The following is a 21,972-nucleotide window of genomic DNA, read 5'->3' as shown; positions in this document are numbered from 1 at the left end:
AAGGAAAATTCCCACACAAAAAAATTCACCACTGCTCTACCCTTTAATCATTTTATCTAGACATTTCTCGTGGTGCACTTACACATGTATGTATACAGTATGGCAATGAAAGAGAAATTTCATTTTTTCATTAATTTCATTTTCATTTGTTTTGTGGGTATTTTGGGAATGTAGATCTTTCAGATCACTCTGAAGAATGCCCATGGTTTGCATGTCCCACATTTTATCATATGTGTGTCATGCAGTGTGGGACTCATACCAGTCTGGTCTTGGTCTTGATTTGGTTTCTGTTTAGGTGGTCTTAACTAGAACATCTTAATGTACCTACCTGATCGGCCACGTTGAGCCTCACTTGTAAATGGCTGATAGGAGTCCCCTGTGTCACCGCTGGAACCTCCCTTGAGCATCTGACGACCACAGCTTGAATGCACAGACACGACAATCACAGATATGACCAGCTGCAGTATATCTTTTGCTATAATTGCAAACATGAAAGACACAGTAACGTAACACTTCAGCGCTGCAGGTCTCACCTGGTGCAGAGAGGCAAGGTGGAGCTACGGAAGGCCTGCTGGAAATCTGGCGAGCTGAGGGTGTAGCCCAAGGGCTTGTGCAGGTTCAGACTGACACTCGGCTTTGTCAGGAAGTCAGCCGTGTCTGGGAACTCCACAGGTGATCGAGTGACGAGGGACGATGAAGAACCCACACCTATTGGCAGAGGACTGTGGCTTGGTGACGTGACTGGGCTGAGGCTCGGAGATGCGCCTGGAGAGGACAAAGGGAAAAAACGAGAGAGGCATGAGATTCAGTCAGAACTTGAGCTATGAACTCACATGTAGTGTCAGTGGGAGGTTTTGTGGTGAAGCCTCACCGGTTCTCCTGGGCCCTGCGTGGTAGGTGAGGGTGACAGAGGAAGACCTCTGCTTGGGAATCGTGAGCAGGTTTGGATTGGGCCCGTTAGACAGACCTGAGCTGGAGCACAGAACATAGTCGTCAGGCGTTTTGCCTCATCATGTGCACAAAGAACTATCCTCTGTCAAGTCAGTCATCTAGCACTCTGTAACAAAAAGAACCTGATCATCTTAAACTCAAAGAAGCACAGCTGCATCATACATAGCTGGTCTCTACTGCCATCATGTGGAGACATATATACACTACACACCACTGTCCACACCAAGTTTATTGTTGGAGAAAATTGATCTCTGCGTGATGGATTTGTTTACAGTCACTTAACTGCATGTAAACAGTGGGTGCCATTACTATAATCCGCTTATACTCATTCCTTAAATGTTTTAAATGCAGATCTTTCTTTGCTTTTAGTCATAGACGAGACGAGACAATACGAACACAGACACTATGACGTGTTAACAACTCCTGCTTTTGGTTTCTCTGTGCAAGCTCAAACTCACACAGGACTCACAGGTGCATGTTGATGTCTAAGTATGCAATGAGAGAAAGCGATTGATCACAGGTTCTCACAGTTTCTTGCTTGTGGGTGAAAGAGTGCTACAAATCAAACTCCGAGGCACAGTCGGTTTCGGCAATTGGGACAATATCCATTTTACATGTATGAACATTTTCTATCGTTTTATTAATAAAATGTTAATGTATCTGCATTCTCTTTGTTTCTCAGTTGATAATAGCAGGGTTTGTGGGTTAGCTTGCTAACTTTGAGCTTCTTAGTCTCACACAAACATCTGCAAACCACAACAAAGGCTGCAAACCAAACCTGCAAGCGGCTGTGTTTTGTTTTGTTTGGAGTTTGCAGTTTGGACAAAGACGACAAGTAATAATAAGAGAGTGACATGTTTACAAAGCCCAGAATACCTTTGTAATAGTTTAGCGTAACTAATCCAACATATATTGAATGACTCTGGCACTTAAAGTAACACTGAAACACAGGATGCAAAAGTAAACTCTGAGAAAAAACATTCACAGTTTTAAATCAAATCTGGTTTGTGATCTACATTTCTCACCTGGTCCTCTGAACACAGATGTTTATAACACAGCTGACCTGGTTTCTCTGAAGTGCACTATTTCTGTTTTAATAATGAAGATGATTCCTTGAGACCCATTCATAACTTTTTTCAGGCTGACAAAAAATAAAAATAAAAATCACCCTTTATTTCAGAGTGCACAGGTGCTGCTGAGCCACCTGAGGACGATCACGGCTCCACTACAGTCACATTATTCACACCGTGCAGGACTCGCCATTAATCTAACCGAAAGCCGGGCAGAATCAGGGTACAGCCCAGATGACGTGTGTGAGCACTTCTGAAGTCGGTGTGTGTGTTTCTGGAAGGTGGTGAGGCGTGTTTGTGTTGATACCTGGTCAAGTTGAGGTCAGGGTGGGGTCTCTTGCCGTTGTTGCGCTCCCAGCGTAAAGAGGCGGCGTCAAGAGGAGGGAGTGTGGAGCACGAGGAGGAGGTGGAGCTCCGCCTGGGCTGAGGGGTGGGGAGGCTGTTTCTGCTGCTCAGACCCTGATGCGGAAAAGGAAGTCTCCAGTATAGATACGTGTTTTATACACAAACTGAAGATGCTGGCTGGGTTACATAAACATGAACACACCAAACAGATAGGAGCGTTTGTGAACTCGGGCCACGTTCAGACAGACACACGCACAGCGTCTAAAGATGACGAAGCCAACAGAAGGCTGGTTTGGGCAATATGTTTAAACTGACTCAACTCTACCACAAGGCAGGGCAACATTATCTGGCAACGTACTATGTGGTCAAGTATGCGAATGGCATATATCTGTTATCTACCTTGTGATCATCAAGATAAAATGATGCCACTCTGACAGCTTTGCAAAGCTGTAAAATTCTTTCTCACGGTATGAGAAACTGCTGCTGTGTGTTACGTTGTCATATCAGGACTTCTTCAGTACCAAGACTGGCCTGTTGCTCATCTGGATACATGTTCATACTACGTTGGTGCAGTGGTAACGCTTCTGCCCACCTTAATGCTTTTCCTGTCGCTCCTCTCTACAGAGTCCTCCACCTCGTCGCAGGGGTAGAAACCTGGGAAGGGGGTGAAGGGGTTAACCCTGGGGCGGCACGAGCCTGAAAATGTCCCCATCAGGCTCGAGATGCTGCGCAGGGCTGAGATGGTGTGTGGCGACAGAGACGAGTCCATCAGCAGGTCTGACACCAGGTTCCTGGCCTCGTTGATGACTGAAAGATCCACGCCGTTGCCGCTCACAGCACCCTGCCATACGCATGCGCGCACGCACACACACACACACACAGATTAGAGAACAGGGCAGCAAATACACTGCAGTAGTGTTGTTTTCAAAATGTTTGTGGTACAGTTTTGTTAACATGTGACCTATATATATATATATATAAAAGAGCCCTAGTTTCCGCTTATGGTCTGAAACAGTGTTGACTAGTTGCCTCCTACGCTGTGCTGCTGCCGGACAAGCCACTGAATGAGTTCCCTCTGAGCGGCATCTCGCTAAAAGAGTCTGAGACGTCCGGGGCTGGTCATAAAACATTCAGGACGCCATAGTTTATTACACGCTGCTGAAGCTGCTCCTCTTTCTGGAACCACCGCAGAGTCTGGAATAATTTCGCTTTCAGCCATGCTTGTTGTTGCCGTATGACATCAATGTCAACAAGTCGAAATATTGCGAGTATCACCCTATGAATTTTACATATATTAAAAACTGTACCAGTGTTATCGTGAACAAGATGATATGGCACCCCCCTAGCGGACACAATAAAAATGGAGGATCTCAGAACTATGAAAATGCTTATGGACAGCAGACAGCGTGAAAATCTACTGATTCCTGCTGCTAACTCAAAAGGATGTTTTGGTTAATGGCGTTGCGGTAGGAACAAAAACAGTGAGAACAACTACAGCACCGTTGCCATAAGAGCGGCCATGAGTGTCACAGGAATTAGGCTCTTTTATCAATGCTAGTGCTATTAGCTAACGTTAGCGATTTTGGTGGACAGCTTGCGACATACAGTATATGCTGGCTCCCTAAATATGCACTCAGTCATCAAAACTTTGAGCACCCCTGAACTACAGTAAAGTGGGAGGAAAATTCACTATATATCCAGAGTGCTATGTTTATATCTGAAGTTAAATAAAATGTAAGAGCAGTGTGGCACAGAATAGGCTGTGTAGCACCTTAGGGCAGTTCTCATAAGGGAAAATGTCCCTGCTGGCTCGGCTCCGTCTATCAGGAACAAATAATGATTCTGTGTCTGTGGGAGCTAAATTCTTTGACAGATTACGCAAATAGTTCAAACAAGACAAAGAATGTCTGTGTAAGATAAAATGTGGCATGCCAACAATGCCAAGGTCACTGTATGCCAGGTTTTACACAATGTGGATTTTGCCTCACCAAAAAAAATGTAAGCGAAAGAGCTGCATGTCCCAGAGGTGACAGCTTCTGCAGGTGGGCCTGAATACACCTGTGAGTTACCTGGATGAACCATGCACATGTACTGACCTGATACTGTGGTTTGTACCAGTGTTTCAGATCCCAGTCCCACAGGATCATCTGAAAAACAAAACAGAGACACACAAACTGTCAGTCAAATGTCATCATTGTATGTGTTTGTGCCATAGAGAATATGAGGTGTATACACACAGGAAGAGCACAGGCTTTGACTTATACTCCACATTGTGCTTTATGACTTCAGAGTGAGGGCACTGGCAGGTCAGCAACGGAGCGACAGAGCTCCTGCTCGTCTATTCTGCCCGTTATCTAAACACACGGTGTAGTAACAGTTTACATTAAGGATTTCCTGCACCACACGATGCACTTTCCACTACAGGTATGCTAACGCACGCTGCCTGCGCGAGAGCAGACGGAGGCCCTTCACTGAAAGCAAAAGAAGAAAAGCTAACCACTAAAACCACCGTGGTGCGTCTACAATGGAGCTGTGAGATCTTATCTGGCTCCAACTACGTCAATCGGCAGCATTTCCACGCTATCTGTCGGTAACCAAACAGGAGCTCTCACACGTTACAGTCAAAGCTGCAGCAGGTTGTGTAACACTAAGTTGCTGGACCTGAAATAAGTGTTAAGTGTAAATACAGAAATATAGTCGAGAGAGCAGCTAACTTTAGACTGTTTACACAGTCAAATTATACTGTTGCACATTCACCGATTTTACTAACATGCATTTCAGTTAAAGCACTCAAATCTTTTACTTTTCACAGCATAACAACTGGAAACATCTGCTACTATTTGAAGAGAATCTGACTCCAAATCATGCAGCGACAACAGGACGTGATTTCAGGTCCACCTTCATGTTTTCATGCGTAGAAATATACCAAGTTTCTGTGTGAAATCCAACAGATCAGCGAACATTTCTTGTGAGCAGCCCGCCTGCACTCTCACCCCCACACCACAAGGGGGAGAGACACTGAGGATTAGGCCTCGTTTTGAAAAGCACCTCCACAAACAGCAGCAGCCTCAGCTTAACATGTAAACACATTTCTCCTCCCCTGTCACATCTGAGCCAGTCATCATGATGTCAGGAATAATCACAGCATGTCACAGATTATACAACAGATTAATATCAGAAACTTAAGACATTATACTATATTATTATTTAGTAAAATGACTAAATCCACATTATTTCAGGGCACTGGTCCCCAACCTGGGGGTACTCTCAGGGGTCACGAGGCCTATAAATATATATATATATATATATATATATATATATATAAATATATATATAGATAGATATATAGATATATATAGATATAGATATAGATATGAATGAATGACTTTATTTCGCACCAAAAATGAAAAGAACATCATAAAAAACAAAGAAGACAAAGATAAGTGTCCAAAAAGGAGTAGGTAGAAGTAAAACCTTTATGTCTCTACCCCTTTCTTACATTTCTTCTTTTAACTCATGTATCATTTCAACAAATTCCCAAATTTATTACAACTAATATTCAACTATCTCCAGTCTATTCACCACCTAATTAAATAAATAAGTAATAAACCCAGTTTATTTACGGCCCATGTACCACCCAGCGTTACAAAATAAATATGCACTCCACTAACACAACCCTTGCTCATCTATATACCTGCCAAAAACATATTTTTTGGAGTAGTTTTTTAATTGATTTATATTTGTGTAAGACTCCTCTTAGTTGTACTTGATTTGTTCTTAGTTGTACAAATACATTGTTTTTTAAAATTAAATACGCATTTTGGTCATTTCTGTGAAGAAAATTGAAATTATTTGAAGCTTAGATTATTATTCAAGATATAAAATTGAACCTGTAAAATCTCACAGGATAAGGTGACACAGTGAAGACCTGAACACAAGCTATATTGAATATAATATTAAAAATCCATCACATATGTCACTTAGTCAGGGGTCTTCGGTTTACTCAATGATATAAAATGGGTCACATAATGAAAAGGCTGAGTCTTAGAGCATAGGTTTAAAAAATTTTTTTACAGCTTTCTGCAGTATTATTCATGTTACACAGACATGTTCCTTCCTGCATGTGATCCATGCACAATGCATGAACAGCTATAACTAAGGTTGTTAAATAGATCAGTGGCCTCATCCCATCTCCTCTAATCAGCGACTGTTTCACTGATCAAAGTGGGATGTTGGGTGTTTGTCATCAGCATCTGTACAATGCTGCCAAACATTTAATATGGCAAATAAGCCCTGCCATGGCAACCCGACATAGAGGCCAGCAAACAATGCTCCATACACCATGGCAACACGATGGCGGGAGACGGCCGGAGGACAGAGTTGTTGGCCTTCTGCTTGTTTACGGAGAGACGCAGAAGGGCTGAAACAGACAGGGAGATGGGTAAAAGCTGAAGGAGAGGATGCCATTAAGGAGGGGACAGAGAGTTAAGGACAGAGAAGCACAGACAGAAATGCGGACCCAAATGCAGGCCTCCATTTAACTCAACCTAAATATGTTTCGTTTCATTTTCTATTCACCCTATCGATCACACACACAGTGACACACTCAGAGGTCTTAAGTGTGTCACACAATATAGCACTGTGTGTGTACAGTCCATCTGCATCACACCATTTCCATATGCCTTTGCATAACCTGTGCACAATGCACAAAAACATGGATGTCCTCTCCACCTCTTGCACAGCACAGAAACAGGAAAATCTGGCTGAATAGGTGCTACCACTGCCACCACCATCACAGCGTGTGCTAAGCCACAACGTACAGTGAGGGCCTCCTGCGAGTGGCGAGATTAAAATCTTTCAATGAACAAGAGACATTTTCTTTAGTGATGTTATGAAAACATGACATGGGTGCAGACGTGGAGACGGAGACACACAACTCAGCTGCTGACACTTAAGACTGTACACATGCAGACACACGCACACACACAAACAGAGACACACAGGCACACTGCAAAACACATCTTGTTATTTCTCACCTCTGAAGCATTGCGGTGTAATTGTGAAACATAAATAAAGTACGCTGAGGCACAGGCACTTTGCAGTCTGAGATTTTCTTTTTTTGTGCTACTTTATACTTCAATTCAACATTTCAAAAGGGATATATTGTAGTTTTTACTTGTATACAAGTGCATATACGTATGAATCATGTGACCATCTTAGAAAAACATGATGCATAGCTACCCAAGAGCATGTAACATAGATAAAATTACCATTACAAGGCATTGAAATGATAATCTATTTGAAATAATAGTCTAATATATAAAAAAATCTACCTTTACCAAGGTAAAGTATAAAAATGTACTATTAATATTAACAGCTATTAACTTACAACAATTTGTAACTGAGTATTTTTGCATTGTGTGACTTTTACTGATGTACATCCTCCATCACTAGCTTTAGGGTTGGGGACCCTGAGAAAGAGAAAAAAATATAAATGTCAGTAAATCATGCTATAAGCTAGGACTGGGTAAAATAGCCTATGAATAATACTGCAATATTTTTAGGCTACAACACAATATAGGATATACATTTCGAAATTTAAAATCTCCTCTGAACTACTGTAGACTACAAGATGCTCGAATACTAAATAAACTACCGTTACAGTTCAATTAAATAAAATGTTGCTAAAATAAAGTTAAATAAAGTACTGTTCTGCTTAAGTTAAATGAAGTACAGTTTAAATCAAGTACTGTTATAGTAAATTTCAATAAAGTACAGTTGTAATAAATTTAAAATAAATTTAAGTAAAGTATTAAAATAAAGTTAAATAAAGCACTGTTAGTAAAGTTTAATTAAGTACTGTTATAATAAAGTTAAATAAAGCACTGTTAGTAAAGTTTAATTAAGTACTGTTATAATAAAGTTAAATAAAGCACTGTTATCATCAAGTCAAAGTAGTTACAATAAAGTTAAATGAAGCACTGCTATAGTTAGGGCAAATTAAGTATTGTTAAAATAAAGGTAAATAAATCACTGTTATGACAAAGTTACATAAAGTATTGTTATAAAACATAAATCAAAGCGGGGCCACTGTTGCTTTTATTCTGAAGCACCTGGCTCATCTCGGGCCGGAGGTGTTAATGTTTTTGCTGTGAACTTGTAGCTTCCGGTCAACATTTAGCTGTTAGCAGTTAGTGGGATGTTAAACAGTAACAGCCACATGGTTAAACATGAGGATTTATTCACTGTGAGCAGGAAACAAACTAACAGCTCTCCAATTCATATACTAATAATATTTGCAAGTGGCATTGGTGCTCCATGGTTACAAAATGTGACTTAATAGTTGTGGTCTGGAGCCCTGCAGATACAGAAATTCACCTCGCCTCACACACTATCATGTTTGTCACAGTGGCAAAAAAAACAAAAACAAAACAGAGTGACAATTTATGTTTGATAAAGTGATTTTAAACATCTCATATGAAACAAGTTGTGATACTTCAAGTAAAATTGACACATCCGCCAGCCCTTATATAAACCAAAACTACTTTTTAAAATGAAGAATTCAAGTCTGATTTTGCAGGGACATTGGTGCAAATGGTAACACCAGACTGCCTACTTTGTAAACGTTTGTTTGTACAACTCATATATTTCACTGCTTTTTATTTTGGCTAGCTTTTAAACACACAGTCACAGACGGGGTTTGGGACTTGTACAATTGTCCATATTCAGCCTATCTGTCATTCCGAGTAACACAACAAGATTATTTATGGTGCAGGTATTTCTAAAAGGGAAAATAACTGCACTATATTTATACCTTCATGAATGTACAGATACAATGCAAACAGGGAGAGACCCACACAGAGAAAACAGACACAATCAAACATGCTCACAAACACACAGGGGAAACACAGCACACATCAAAATAACCCTTCACACACACACACACACACACACACACACACACAGTTATTTAACATGAGACAAGTCGTAAATATTTCCTAACAGGAGTCAATAAACCTGTGCGAGCTATTAGACCGTCAGTTTGTTACACCTGCGTGTCATATTAGCTCGGCTCTGTGCTGTGAGAGGTGCTAGAACTGATAAAAACACGCTAATAAGACTGTGGGGGGCAGAGGAAAGGTATCAATGGCAGGCAGGCATTTGTATGGAGAGAAGCAGGGCACTGCTGACGTCAGTCTGCGGCGACACACACACACAGCGTCAGCAGCCCTCTGCACATGCACACACCAATAATGAGGACTGGGCTCTGGCTGTCAAGACACGCACAGGAAGAAAAGATGATACGGAGAGAGGAAAAGAAAGCACAGAGTGGCTTGATTCTTTTAAGCCTGTTCAGGAAAGGGAGCTGACCAGATGAGAGCTCTGTGTGTGTGTGTGTGTGTGTGTGTGTGTGTGTGTGTGTGTGTGTGTGTGTGTGTGTCTGTGTCTCTCAGTGTGTGTGTCTCCTATTGCTCGGACATAGCCTGAACTGCCAGGATATGGCTGGGCCTGTAGCAGAGTGCCAAAGCTCTGGCAGGTTAGCTGACGGTAGGCCAGCAGCTGAGGCGACTGAAGGAAGGAGCAGACTGGGATTAAAAAAACAGTCTCTGAACTTTTGACCCAGACTGACTCACTACAAAGATGTTTCCTACACTCAAACACACACTCTCCAACACACAAAACTGACACATGAGAAAATATATATTATATATATACTGTAAAATACACTAGAGATGCAGCATTTTCTTATATCTACAAAATGCATTTTGTGTTAAGTATTAACAGAACATTAAATTCAACTATCTCAGTAAGGCATTTTAAGAATACAAGGAAAGAAAATGAGTGTAACTGTGAACTTACATTAACCCCGTTTACCAAAGATGAGGAAGTTACTGACAAATTCAGTTTAACAACCCCAATTAAAAAAAAGTGGTGTAAGATAATCTTCAGAGTGACGAGGGAGCTCTGACAAAAGTGCAAATGCAAATGCAAAATGTGCCTTGTGCAAACAAGGACAGGAAGCACAACTAAAAGGTACTTTTTGTGTAAATGGACAGAGAGTGTGAGATTTTGGGTCAAACAGTGATTGTAAGCCCACGAGCAGCGTTCAACAGGCCAATCTTTGACATTTAGCAGCATCACTAGAGCTCAACCCACACAAGAAGCTAATGTGTCCTGGGTTCATGGCTAGTGCCCCTTGTAAATTATGGCTTGACTTGCAATGAGGACATAAGACAGCTTTTTTTTTTGGCCACATAATGTCTCTGAGCAAAGTGGGCACAGAAAAATTTAACAGCGCTAGACGCTCCGTACAAACCAACAACTGTATGTGAAGTTGGACATGACAGCTCCCCAAAAGCGAAGCCTCAATCCCCCTCGGTGTCTGGCTGCAGTATAGGTCATAAACTCCACCCCCTCCATGTTAGCAGATGGGACATGAGCCAAACTAAAATCTTAAAGTAAGTAGTCAGTATATTGCTGAACTTCTCTGCCCCTACTCCAACTCCCAATCTCTTAGATCCTCAGAACAATGTCTTTTAACTGGCCCACCTTTAAGGCTGGTGGGTAAGAGAGATAATGCCTTTGCAGTAACTGCTCCAAAGCTTTGGAATAATCTTCCACTCTCATTTTTAAGACAAATCTTAAAACATACACGTGTTCAATGGCCTTTGGTTGTTTAATATTTTAGTATTTTATAATCTTTTTTATGTATGTAATAGTTCTTAGTTACTGGTGTTTTTCTGTTTCATATTTGTGTACATTTCACATTGCTATTTATTTGTATGTCATTAATTTATTTTGCACAGCACTTTGGTCAACTGCAATTGTTTTTAAATGTGCTATGCAAGTGCAAGAGTTCTTTTTTTCCTAATAGGTTTGGTTACAATTAGTCATTTGATGCTATAAAAAAGGGGGCTTGACGTCATGATCAACTCACGATTTAGTTGGGTGGGACCAATCCCTGTACGCTACTACGCAGACTCTGGTTTCAAAAAACATCATGAGGGCAAGATGGCAGCAGCTGTAAATCCCGAATATTTTGGCCTCATTTTTTTAACGTGGGAGAAATCTTTATGCAGCACAGTGGTGTGGTGGTTAGCACTGTTGCCTCACAGCAAGAGGGTTGCCGGTTCGATCCCGGGCGTGGGAGCCCTTCTGTGCGGAGTTTGCATGTTCTCCCCGTGTCAGCGTGGGTTCTCTCCGTGCACTCCGACTAGGTTAATTGATAACTCTAAATTGTCCGTAGGTGTGAATGTGAGCGTGAATGGTTGTTTGTCTCTATGTGTCAGCCGTGCGATAGTCTGGAGACCTGTCCAGGGTGTACCCTGCCTCTCGCCCGATGTCAGCTGGGATAGGCTCCAGCCCCCCCGCGACCCTCAAGAGGATGAAGCGGTTAGAAGATGAATGAATGAATGAATGAATGAATGAATGAATGAATGAATGAATGAGAAATCTTTTATGAGTCAATTCAAAAGCAACACTAACATCAGCATAGTTTTAATTTTTTATATTTTCACATAATTTGATTTATAGAATTTCTCAAGATCACATTTATTTTAATTTTTGTAGGATTTAAATGGCATTAAAAACTTATCTTGACAAAATCAACAACAAGAGAAATGGACAGATTTTTGTAATTAAAATAAAATAAAAGTTATGAAAAAAATATAAAAATCATAAATAAAAATATCAGCAACACTGCATTAGATAGACTGATTTTCTAACTGATATATTATGAATTGCTCTATGTGTGACAAAGATCGGACACTGTCTCAATATACCTTTTTTACCCCCACATCTTTGGTCAGTTGCTTTACAAAGTCACCATTAATGCTCAGTGCAATCTGTTACTCTCTGATGAGTGCTTTAAAGAATGTATCACACTGAAGTTGCTTGATGACAAAAGTGTAAGTGACTAAGCAGTTGCCTGTGAGAGGTCTGCACAGATGAAGTACTTCCTCTCAGTGTAACCAGCCAGACAATCTACAGGACCAAAGACTTGTAAAAATCTTTTTGCATCTGTGCTGCTTGGCTCGCCACCAGCCTACAGGTCAACAGGGCCAACGGGAAAACTCACGGTACTCCAGATGGCTAGTCCGCCTGTGGCTGTCACCAGTGTTGTCAGGGCAACCTGGCAGGACCATGGAAAATTCTTTGACTAGGGAAAGGAGCTCGTGCAAAATGTCATCCCTCTCTTTCACACTCATCTACCACTTCACTGGACTGGTGTTGTTCAGCGTCTGCCCTGCAAAGCCAGAGTCTATTGATGTCATGTAGAGTATTTTTAAGTCCATAAGTATGATAAGATATTGTCCTGTTTGTCACCAATCAAGTGGGGGAAAAGGACAAACTAGCTAATGAGAAGTCTTCTTGGAAATGGTTTAAAAATTTCAATCATCCAAAGCATGAACAAGTTAACAGTTACAGGTCTTGTTAGTCTGGTCTGAGGAACAGCTTCAAATACACTGTTTGCTACTATTACATCTGTTAAAGGAGACATTTTCATTATTATCTCTTGGCATTTTTCATAACAATGACGTTTATTAGCTGTTGCAGTCTTTTTCATTTTGATGTTCATTTCATTTTATGTTGCCAAATGCCCTCTGAAAAGCCCCTCACCACTTCCAGAGTGTGAACCACTGCCTTCTAAGTTTCTTATCTCAAGCTTGGAGGGGTGGAGCTACACAAACTAAACCCTAAAGTACATGACGTGTTTATTTCACCTCGCAAAGACGCATTCTTTAAATGGCACCCAAGAATTTCACTGTGGAAAACTTAATGGGTATTTATAGAAGCCAGAGTGCGCTCAACGGGGAGACACCCAGGCTAATGAAGAGCATGAAACAGGCTTCGGAATTAACGCCACGTCACGCTGCATCTTTAGGACACTTCAGGGGCTCATCTGCCACATTTGTCTATATCCTCTGCTCTACATGTAAACAAACACTAGTGGCCTGACGCTTCTTAAAGGGCACCATAGAACTGCCACTGAAAAACATACAGTGAACAATCAGAAGTAGATGCAGCATTCACAGCAAGTTCGATGCTTCTTATATTCAAGTTTATAAGAATACCATAACAGTAGATTCTGTACAATGTTTGCCTCTGGCAGGGTGGAACTTAAATTGCCAGAATTTGAAAGGAGTTTTGTGACTTCCTGCCTGTCCAAAGAGGAACGTTGGGGTTTATTATCATATTGAACAATGATGCCTTTTTGTCTTCTGTTATAAATTTTTACCTAAAACATAATCTAATTTAGATAAACGTAGTTATCAAGTAAAACTGACCACCTATTAAGGCTTTAAAGATCCCATGTCATTCTCATTTTCAGCTACACACATGTATTTTGGGTTTCTACTACAACATGTTTACACATTTTAATGTTTAAAAAACACTTCATATTTTTCATACTGTTTGCCTGAATATACCTGTGTTCACTCTCAGTCTGAAACGCTCTGTTTTATCGGCTGTCTCTTTAAAGCGGGATTTATACTTCTGAATCAAATGAACACCGTAGCGTAATGCAAATGTAACTAACTACATGTCGCGGTGACGCAGACCTCCTGGAAGCTTTTATTTACTTTCATCTCATAGATAAGGAACAATAGATTGTGAAGACAATAAAGGCTCGAGAAAATAGCATTTTAAGTCTTGTGTGTGATTTATCCTGGCTTCATATGAGTACAGGAAATCGCCACTGGTCGCCAGGCTAATTTCTACAATGTAAAATGCCATAGGCTTGAGGTAATAACTTTAGCATGTTGTATGTCTTTGGAAAACATGTTTAGTATAGGACAGTTGTTTTGTCAGTGGAGCTTGTGAGCTGAAATTTTGTACCGTTACCTTTGCTAAATATTGCTGTTGTCCCTGGCTTCATTTGAGCAGAGGAAATGTGTACTAGCCACGAAGCTAATTTATGCAATGTAAAATGCCATAGGCTTGTGCTAATAATGTTAGCATGTTGTATTTCTTTATAAAACGTGACAAGTATAAGACAGTGGTTTTGTCAGTGAACCCTGTGAGTTGTAACAGAGCCGAATTTCTTAACATTACCTTTGTTAAATATTCCTGTTGTCCCTGGCTTCATAGGAGTAGAGGAAATGTCCGCTAGCTGCTCAGCTAATTTATACAATGTAAACTGCCATAGGCTCGTGCTAAAAACATTAGCATGTTGTATTTCTGGGGAAAATGTGTCCAGCAAAAGACACGTGTTTTGTCTGAGTCTTACGAGTTATAATAAAGCCGATTTGTGTAATTGTGTTTGTAACTGTTGCTATTAAGCCATGTTTAATGTGTGTTTTGAATCAACTAAACTTTACAGCACTTCACAGAAACCCCACCACCAGCTAGGAGTTTGGAGGTGTACGGTAGAGTGACAAATACAGACCACCACACAAGTATAAGTGCTCACAGGCCATGTGCTTAGGCTATTCTGTTCAGATTGGCCGGTGTTTCTGGGTCTTCCACATCTCCCAGCGTCTCTTCACTGTCATCGCAGCTGGGGAATGACTGAAACAGCACTGTAGCAGCCCTTTCTACTTTTATACTGTATAGATGTGACATCACAACTTCAGGGAAGTCCTGCTGGCTCATTTAAACACAAAGGTTTCTCAATACAGACTGTGTGCATTTCTCTGTGGATTGAGCCTTTTGATGCTTTCACAGTTTTTATATAGCACCTATACCTGCTTTATGATAAAAAAAAAAACACATGAAAATCAGATTTTTTAAAATACAGGACCTTTAAAGCTCATTCTCAAGATCAACCCATACAAGCTACCTCCACCTCCTATACAACTGAATCACCTGCTCCAAGTATTACCTGCCATGTGACACTGAAGATAAACTGATCTAAAGCACATTGTAGTACAGGTTACTAGCCAGGCAACGATCCAACAAGAGTGCAGTGTCTGTGTGGCATTAGGTTACTCGACACCATGTTCTCATGTGCTACAGGACGATAACAAGGTAACAACACTGAATTAATGGCACATGACCCCGGCACAGGGGGAATGCTACTATAAATCAACAAAGTTGTTTGGATGTTTGGCTGAAAAGAGCGTTGAAACAACATGAAACAGGAGAACAGATGAGCACAACAATTAAAACTTTCAATATTTCGCTCAACATGGTGTCCTTACTGATATGTCGCACACACGTTATTCAAATGTTTCATCAAATCATCCTAAAAGTTGAACACCCAAAATTTTTTTTTACCTAATTTGCTGGTATATAACATGACTGCTCTATCATTTCAGGACGGTATTCTCATCATCAACCTGTCAACTTAACTAATATTTTTATTTTTTAAACTATTTGTTTCCGATTTCATGAATGATTATGTGTCTGTTTTTTACTTGCTTGTTTAAGTGACTAGTTGGCACCTGATCAGATGTAGCGCTCCTAATCGCGTTGTATATTCTTTGTACAAGGACAATAAAGACTTCCTATTCTGTTCTATGACTGCTGTCTTGTAATACAGTACAATACAATACAGTAAGCTCTGAGAACTGTACATCTCCATGCATTCATCCACACAGTCGACACACCCACATGGAGGTCGTAGGCCTGACCTTTGTCACAATGCGAGATACAGTGAAACAACTTTCCTAATCCTCCCCAGCCTTTGTCTCTCTGCAGACAGCCATAGTTCTCTGAGGATTATGCTACATCAATTCTACTTTCCGTCTTGAGTTACAGATGCTTTTTCATATTTGCACCCAATGGCCTCAAGTGTAAGAAATCACAAGTGTTCACAAGTTTGTATGGAACTGTGTTTCACATGGGACATCTTTGACTCCGCTGTACCACCTACTCAAGATATCATCAGTTTGTGATGTTTAGTACATTCCAACAAGCATTTTGTGGTCAAGTGTTGTAATTTTAGTGGAAGATGATCTGTGTTCAGGGTCTCCTGTGCTGTGTAAATGTAGATAATACTTTTTCAGTAGTTGGATAGTTAAGAGGCGGTGGGGTTCCGGCTGCTACGTGGCTGCTGGAGCTGATTGCAGCCACTCTAAACAATGCACATGGCACAGCGGAGCCCAGTGGAATTGTCCCTCCCTGCTTCCTTGAGCTCAAGATGGTGGCAAAGATAAACAATAACGGTATCTGAAATCGTGCCTAATTTAAGTGGATTGTAACGTAGCTGGAATGGGATTAACATGCAGATACTCCAGTTCAACATGAAACCAAACTTCAATTTCTGAGCCACAATGAAGGCCAAATGTGCCTTCAACAGACTCGGTAAGGCTAGTCTTTTTGAGCCTAGCCAAAAAACTTACTGGCTGGGTAAGAGAAGTGAGGAGTCAGCTGTCATTAAAAGAGGTTTTTCAACAATTGAAACGAGAGATCCTTGAGCATACAGTCATAAATGTGCACAAGAAATATTATTAGGCTGATTGGTCCAGTAGTATGTACATACACAATGCACACATTCACACACAACCAAATGCACAACTCCCTGCAGGCTTACGCCTGGCGGAGACAACCAACCAGTTCTCAGCCTGTCTGGTTTACGTCAAAGGTCGGAGTTTGTTGCAGCAGAACGAGTAGCCCACACAGCTCTCTCATCTTCTATCTCTGGGGCACAGCATGTGGTTTTACTATGGCGTTTTGTTTACATGAGTCAGAAGACGTACAGTGCACGGCCTATAGACACACACCCACTAATTTCTTTGAAGAGAGGAAGACAGCAGTCTCTGTCTGCTTCCTGGTTGTTGTGAATTTGGTCAGCCTGCTGTGTCTCCAGAAAAAAGCAGATGGAGCAGAAAAACTGAGATGAAGAGTTGCAACTGAGCACCATGAGCTATTTGGGGAATAAAAAATAAAATTCTTTGTGCTAAACCAAGTTGGATGGTGCTCCTTCCCAATACTGTTATTTCATCAAGGCCACAAGACTGGACGAGTCCATGGGACATGGAAGGGACGTGGTGTTTTATCAGACATCCAGTATGGCAGTCATGGCTGGTGTCCACAAGGCTATTAAATGAAGGCTGGGTCTTTGACCTCATGGGAGCTACGTGGTATGAAACATGTACAATGTAACTGGAGCTGCGATATTAGACGGTTTAAGCAGATGGCGCTAAAATAAATAATTGGATGATGCTCAGGTTCTCTTTAGATGTGCTCTTTTAGCCTCCTTGGGTACGCTAGGCCTGACTGCACTTTTTGGGTACACTTGAATGGATGGTGACCGTTGTGCAATATAACCTTTTGAAATAGAAAGCATTTGTTTATGGTCTTTTATTTAAGACTTTCTGGATATTTGCAGAATTGAAATTCTTAATTTGGAGTGCTCAGGAAGGGACAGCAAGACTAGATATCCCTCAGGCTGCAGGTGTGTCCTCGTTTCAAGCGAAAGCCTCGGGAGATACTTAAGGGTCCCAGCAGACCTTGCACAGTGTGAGATTTACGGCATCTCTCATTTGATCTTGGATCAATTTAGCATCCTCCAGAAAGAGATGCAGGAAGGACAAGAATATAGACAGATGACTGCCTCGGTAAGAGCTACATTGGTCAACCAAAGATTATTAAATAGCGATTATTTTTTCACTTTAGCTTTGATTCTTTTTTTAAATTTTTGCACCTTTCAAAGCCTTTTTACACCCTACAGAGTCAGATGGTGTTCATCTATATCTACTTAAAGTCCACGGGAAGTTTTGTGCTGGCAGTAACACAGAGCTTCAGAATATCTGCATTTCCCAATATATTCAGTCAGTGTGACGCACAAGAAGTGAGCCTTTTATCCTCATCAATTCATTTTACTTAACCTATTGTGTTCACTTGAGATTCTAAGCATGAATAGGCCGTTACCATAATACAGTGTTTTATCTTTAGTGCGGTGCATTGTGTTGTAAAAAATGCTTTAAGAGATCATCACGTGGAGCGAGCAACAAGATTAAGCAATAAGATTGTCAGCACCTTCTGTTAAAGCTGTGTAAAAGGAAAGCATTGTTAAAGGAAGAAAAAAACCCTGCCACAACAAAAGTTCGGGACGTCATGCACTGCAAGATGGTTATCAACGCAGATGATGACTAAAAGGATTCTTGAGCCCATCCCGGACTGACCTGGATGTCTGTCAGCAAAGCACTCTTATTAACAATGAGTTTACAGATGCACACGCAGGAGAAGAATGTATCACCACTGCATTTTGAAAAACTTTCTCTGCATGAAATCAATTAAGGTGTGCTGGTAGTGAATGAAGATGATTCAGGGCTCGCCAGTACCAACCTGCAAGTTAAAGCAAGACTGTGTGACTTTTGAAAGAAGAAAAAGCCCAGTATGAAATGAAAAGTTATAATTATAAGCAAAATAAAGACAACCTTTGTCAATTAAATACATTCAGTGGTTTTACTGCTACGTGCTTACATGGTGTGGTATGACCAGCAACTTAGGGTAGAAAATAATGATGTCAGTTTGAGTATATTTTGCTTTCGGAAGTCCAACAGCCATTAACTGGTAACTAATTTAATTTTTAAAACAACAAGACAGGAAAGAGAGTCACTTTCTTTATACTCCGGCATTTCATTGACTCAATGAACTTTCACACCGCATTTCAAAGTGCTTTCTATTCAAAGCCAGGTAAACCTTAATGTTTTGGGTTGTAAATGTCTTGCCTTGTTGGCTACATTGTCGACAGACAGGTGGCTAGCCGCATTAAATTACAGACGCATGATGCCAACTAGCCAACCTCTAGTTTTCACTGGTTAGCTTGCTAGCAGTGCCTTTAATTCGGCAATAAGAGCTGGTAACATTATCCCAAACCATGGTGGCAGGATTACCGTGTTACCAGCAGTAATCGCAGAATGAGCGGTGCTGCCAGCTAGCTCTCATCCAATATGGGTGGTTCGCAGTGCAGAGCGGCCAAGGCTAGCTAAGCACTGTAGCATTAATACCTTATTAGCTTTGTTGGTGCCACATTTCAAAGCACTATCCATTTTAAGCTGGTTAAACCTTAACGTTCTTGGTTGTAACTGTCTTGCCTTGTTGGCTTTGTTGACAGACAGGTGGCTAGCCGCGTTAGCATGCAGAAACATGGTGCCCACTGGCCACCCTCCAGTCTTCACTGGTTAGCGAGCTAGCAGTGTTGCTTATTCTGCCACAGGAGCTGATAACGGCATCCCAAGCCATGGTGGCAGGATTACCGTTTTACCAGCAGTTACAGCCAAACAAGCGGTAGCTAGCTAGATCCCATCCAACATGGGTGGTTTGCAGTGCAGAGTGGCCAAGGCTAGCTAACCGCTGTAGCATGAATACTTTATTAATGTGGTACAGTAGAGTGCAAGTACTACTACTAAACTGAAGAGTAATAATATTAACCTATAGACCGACATGCATACCCGGTCAAAAATATTCTCAGTGGATAACCGGTTATCAGTTAACCAGTGACACCCCTGAATGCAAATGTCAGCAAACTTTAGATAGATAATGGTGTGTAACCAACATTACTGAGTCAGTTAGTTAATTCTATGTGTGCAACCATATAGCACTATTAAGTAAATGCCACTTGGCTATATTATCAAACCATTTTATCAGAGCTTACAATCTTAATTTATTTTGATAAAAAAATCAATTCATTGTTCAGAGAAGAAGAAAAACGTTACGTTTTTTGACAGCTGGGTCACATCGCACTGCCAGCTTTGTCAATGCCAGGTTTCAGATTAGCACTGCTTCACACTAAGTCTCAACTGTAAAGTAAAAACTGAAAACAGAAATGGAATCAGTAACAGTCCCCAAAAAAAGTTACAACAGAGAGCGCAGAGCCTCATACATGTACACCAGTGGGAGGAAAGCCAAAGAGGTCATGATGGAGCCTTTTTTAAGGAAATGGGGCAGCAGCTGCTTGGTGTCTGCCGAGCTTCATGTCGAAAAGAAGCCACAAAAATGGCAGATAAAACCAGTCAGGTGCAAATAAGTCTGAACTGACAAACATGCTGCATAGACATGTTCATTTTTATTAGGACATTATCTATTCTACTTTTTTCTAATTTATTCTAATTTAATTATATTTAATTAAAAAACACACAATGTGAGAAATGTGTGAGCAATCTAATCAATTCTTAAACTTACTGATGGTAAAAATGTTTAATGTTCATTATAAGTCATCCTGTTTGTTTCTAAACATTTTCTTTAACTCTTGACATTATTTGTTTTAAGGAAAAAATATATCAGGATTGTACAAAATGTTACTGATAGAATTATACAGCAATAATAATAATAATAATAATAATAATAATAAAAATGTCCAAAGTTTGTCACTAGAGAGGTGTTTTCACATTCCTCTACTGAGGGAGGGCAACGGCTCTGCACTTCCCTAAAATCTGAGATTCAAATCAGGCAAGCTACAGAAGGGTATGTCCCAAATATGAAAGCCAGTCGCTGCCTAATATGCAAATACCAGAAAAGAAACCTGAAAATTCCAGGGCTGAGTGTACCTATTACACGTAATACAAAAACCTCAGCCAGACAGAATGTATTTTTCTGCAACCTTTGATTAGACCACTGATATATATGCAACAAAGTGAACACACTGGAACACCATAGAAGATATTACTGTATGTTTTACAACCACTGCACAAATACAAGATGCTATACAACACATGAACAAATACAAGATGCTAACTACACTTACCAATGTGACATCTGCTAGTCATCTATTTTGCACAACAGCCTCCTAGTTCAGTCTGGGTCTGACTAAGGCTCAAACATGTAAGGCTGAACCACTCTGACATTTCCTCTAATGCTAACACTCAATCTTGATGCACGCTACTCTTTCAGCAGTCAACCAAGCACTAGTCTTCCACATTGTTGGGCGTATAGAGCAGGTGCACTACAGACTTTCACAGACCAAGTGGCGAACTTCTGTCGCCCAAGCAGCTAACTTTCAGTTTAGCACTTCACTAACTTGAGTGGACGTAAAATGATTTAAGAATGCTGCTCCTCTAAGTTTCCAAAATATTACTGGACCAGCCATCCATCCATTTTCATCCCCTTATCCAGGGCTGGGTCGCAGGGGCAGCAGGCCAAGCAAAGCACCCTAGACATCCCTCTCCCCAGCAATGCTTTCCAGCTCCTTCTGGGCTTCTCTACCTCAAGGCGTTCCCAGGCTAGATGAGATATGTAATTCCTCCAACGGGAGGGGCATCCTGATCAAATGCCTGAACCACCTCAACTGACCCCTTTCGACGCGAAGGAGCAGCGGCTCTACTCCAAGCTCCCTCTGGATTTGTCCAAGCTCCTTACCCTATCTCTAAGGCTGAAACTCATTTCAGCCGCTTGTGGCCGCAATCTCATTCTTTTGACCACTACCCAGAGCTCATGACCATAGGTGAGGGTTACTGTACCGAATGGATCAAATCCCGATATTGAAACGAAGCATATTGTGGGGGTTGTGATTCTTAAAAATATTTAATCCACTGATTTACAGACGTGTCTTTCACAATGCAAGTCCATGGGAAAAAAATCTTTTTGGGCCTAATGGCATCATGGGACAGACCCAGAAGTTGTAATTCAACTGTTTGGCCACTACAAAAATTAAAAGCCTGGGGGCCTGATTTCCACACTTGGTTTTAGCGCTGTGCCAATGCTGGAGAACACAGAAAGC

General features: G+C 41.0%; 1 protein-coding gene across 2 annotated transcripts in view; it reads right to left on the bottom strand.

Annotated features, from left to right (window-relative positions):
• The window catches only part of pde3b (phosphodiesterase 3B), a 62,063-nt gene that overhangs the window by 10,586 nt on the left and 29,505 nt on the right, over positions 1–21,972 (bottom strand). For both annotated transcript variants that reach the window (XM_049597121.1, XM_049597131.1), the window contains exons 2-7: positions 4,463–4,513; positions 2,959–3,207; positions 2,329–2,480; positions 872–972; positions 534–765; positions 329–420 (exon numbers count right to left, since the gene is read on the bottom strand). In XM_049597121.1, coding sequence (XP_049453078.1) covers positions 329–420; positions 534–765; positions 872–972; positions 2,329–2,480; positions 2,959–3,207; positions 4,463–4,513 — 877 coding nt within the window. The remainder of the gene's footprint in view (positions 1–328; positions 421–533; positions 766–871; positions 973–2,328; positions 2,481–2,958; positions 3,208–4,462; positions 4,514–21,972) is intronic.

This window comes from Epinephelus fuscoguttatus, linkage group LG2, assembly GCF_011397635.1.
Source record: "Epinephelus fuscoguttatus linkage group LG2, E.fuscoguttatus.final_Chr_v1".
NCBI lineage: Eukaryota > Metazoa > Chordata > Actinopteri > Perciformes > Serranidae > Epinephelus > Epinephelus fuscoguttatus.
The sequence above is the reverse complement of the archived record's forward strand: the minus strand, read 5'-3'. Positions and strand labels throughout refer to the sequence as shown.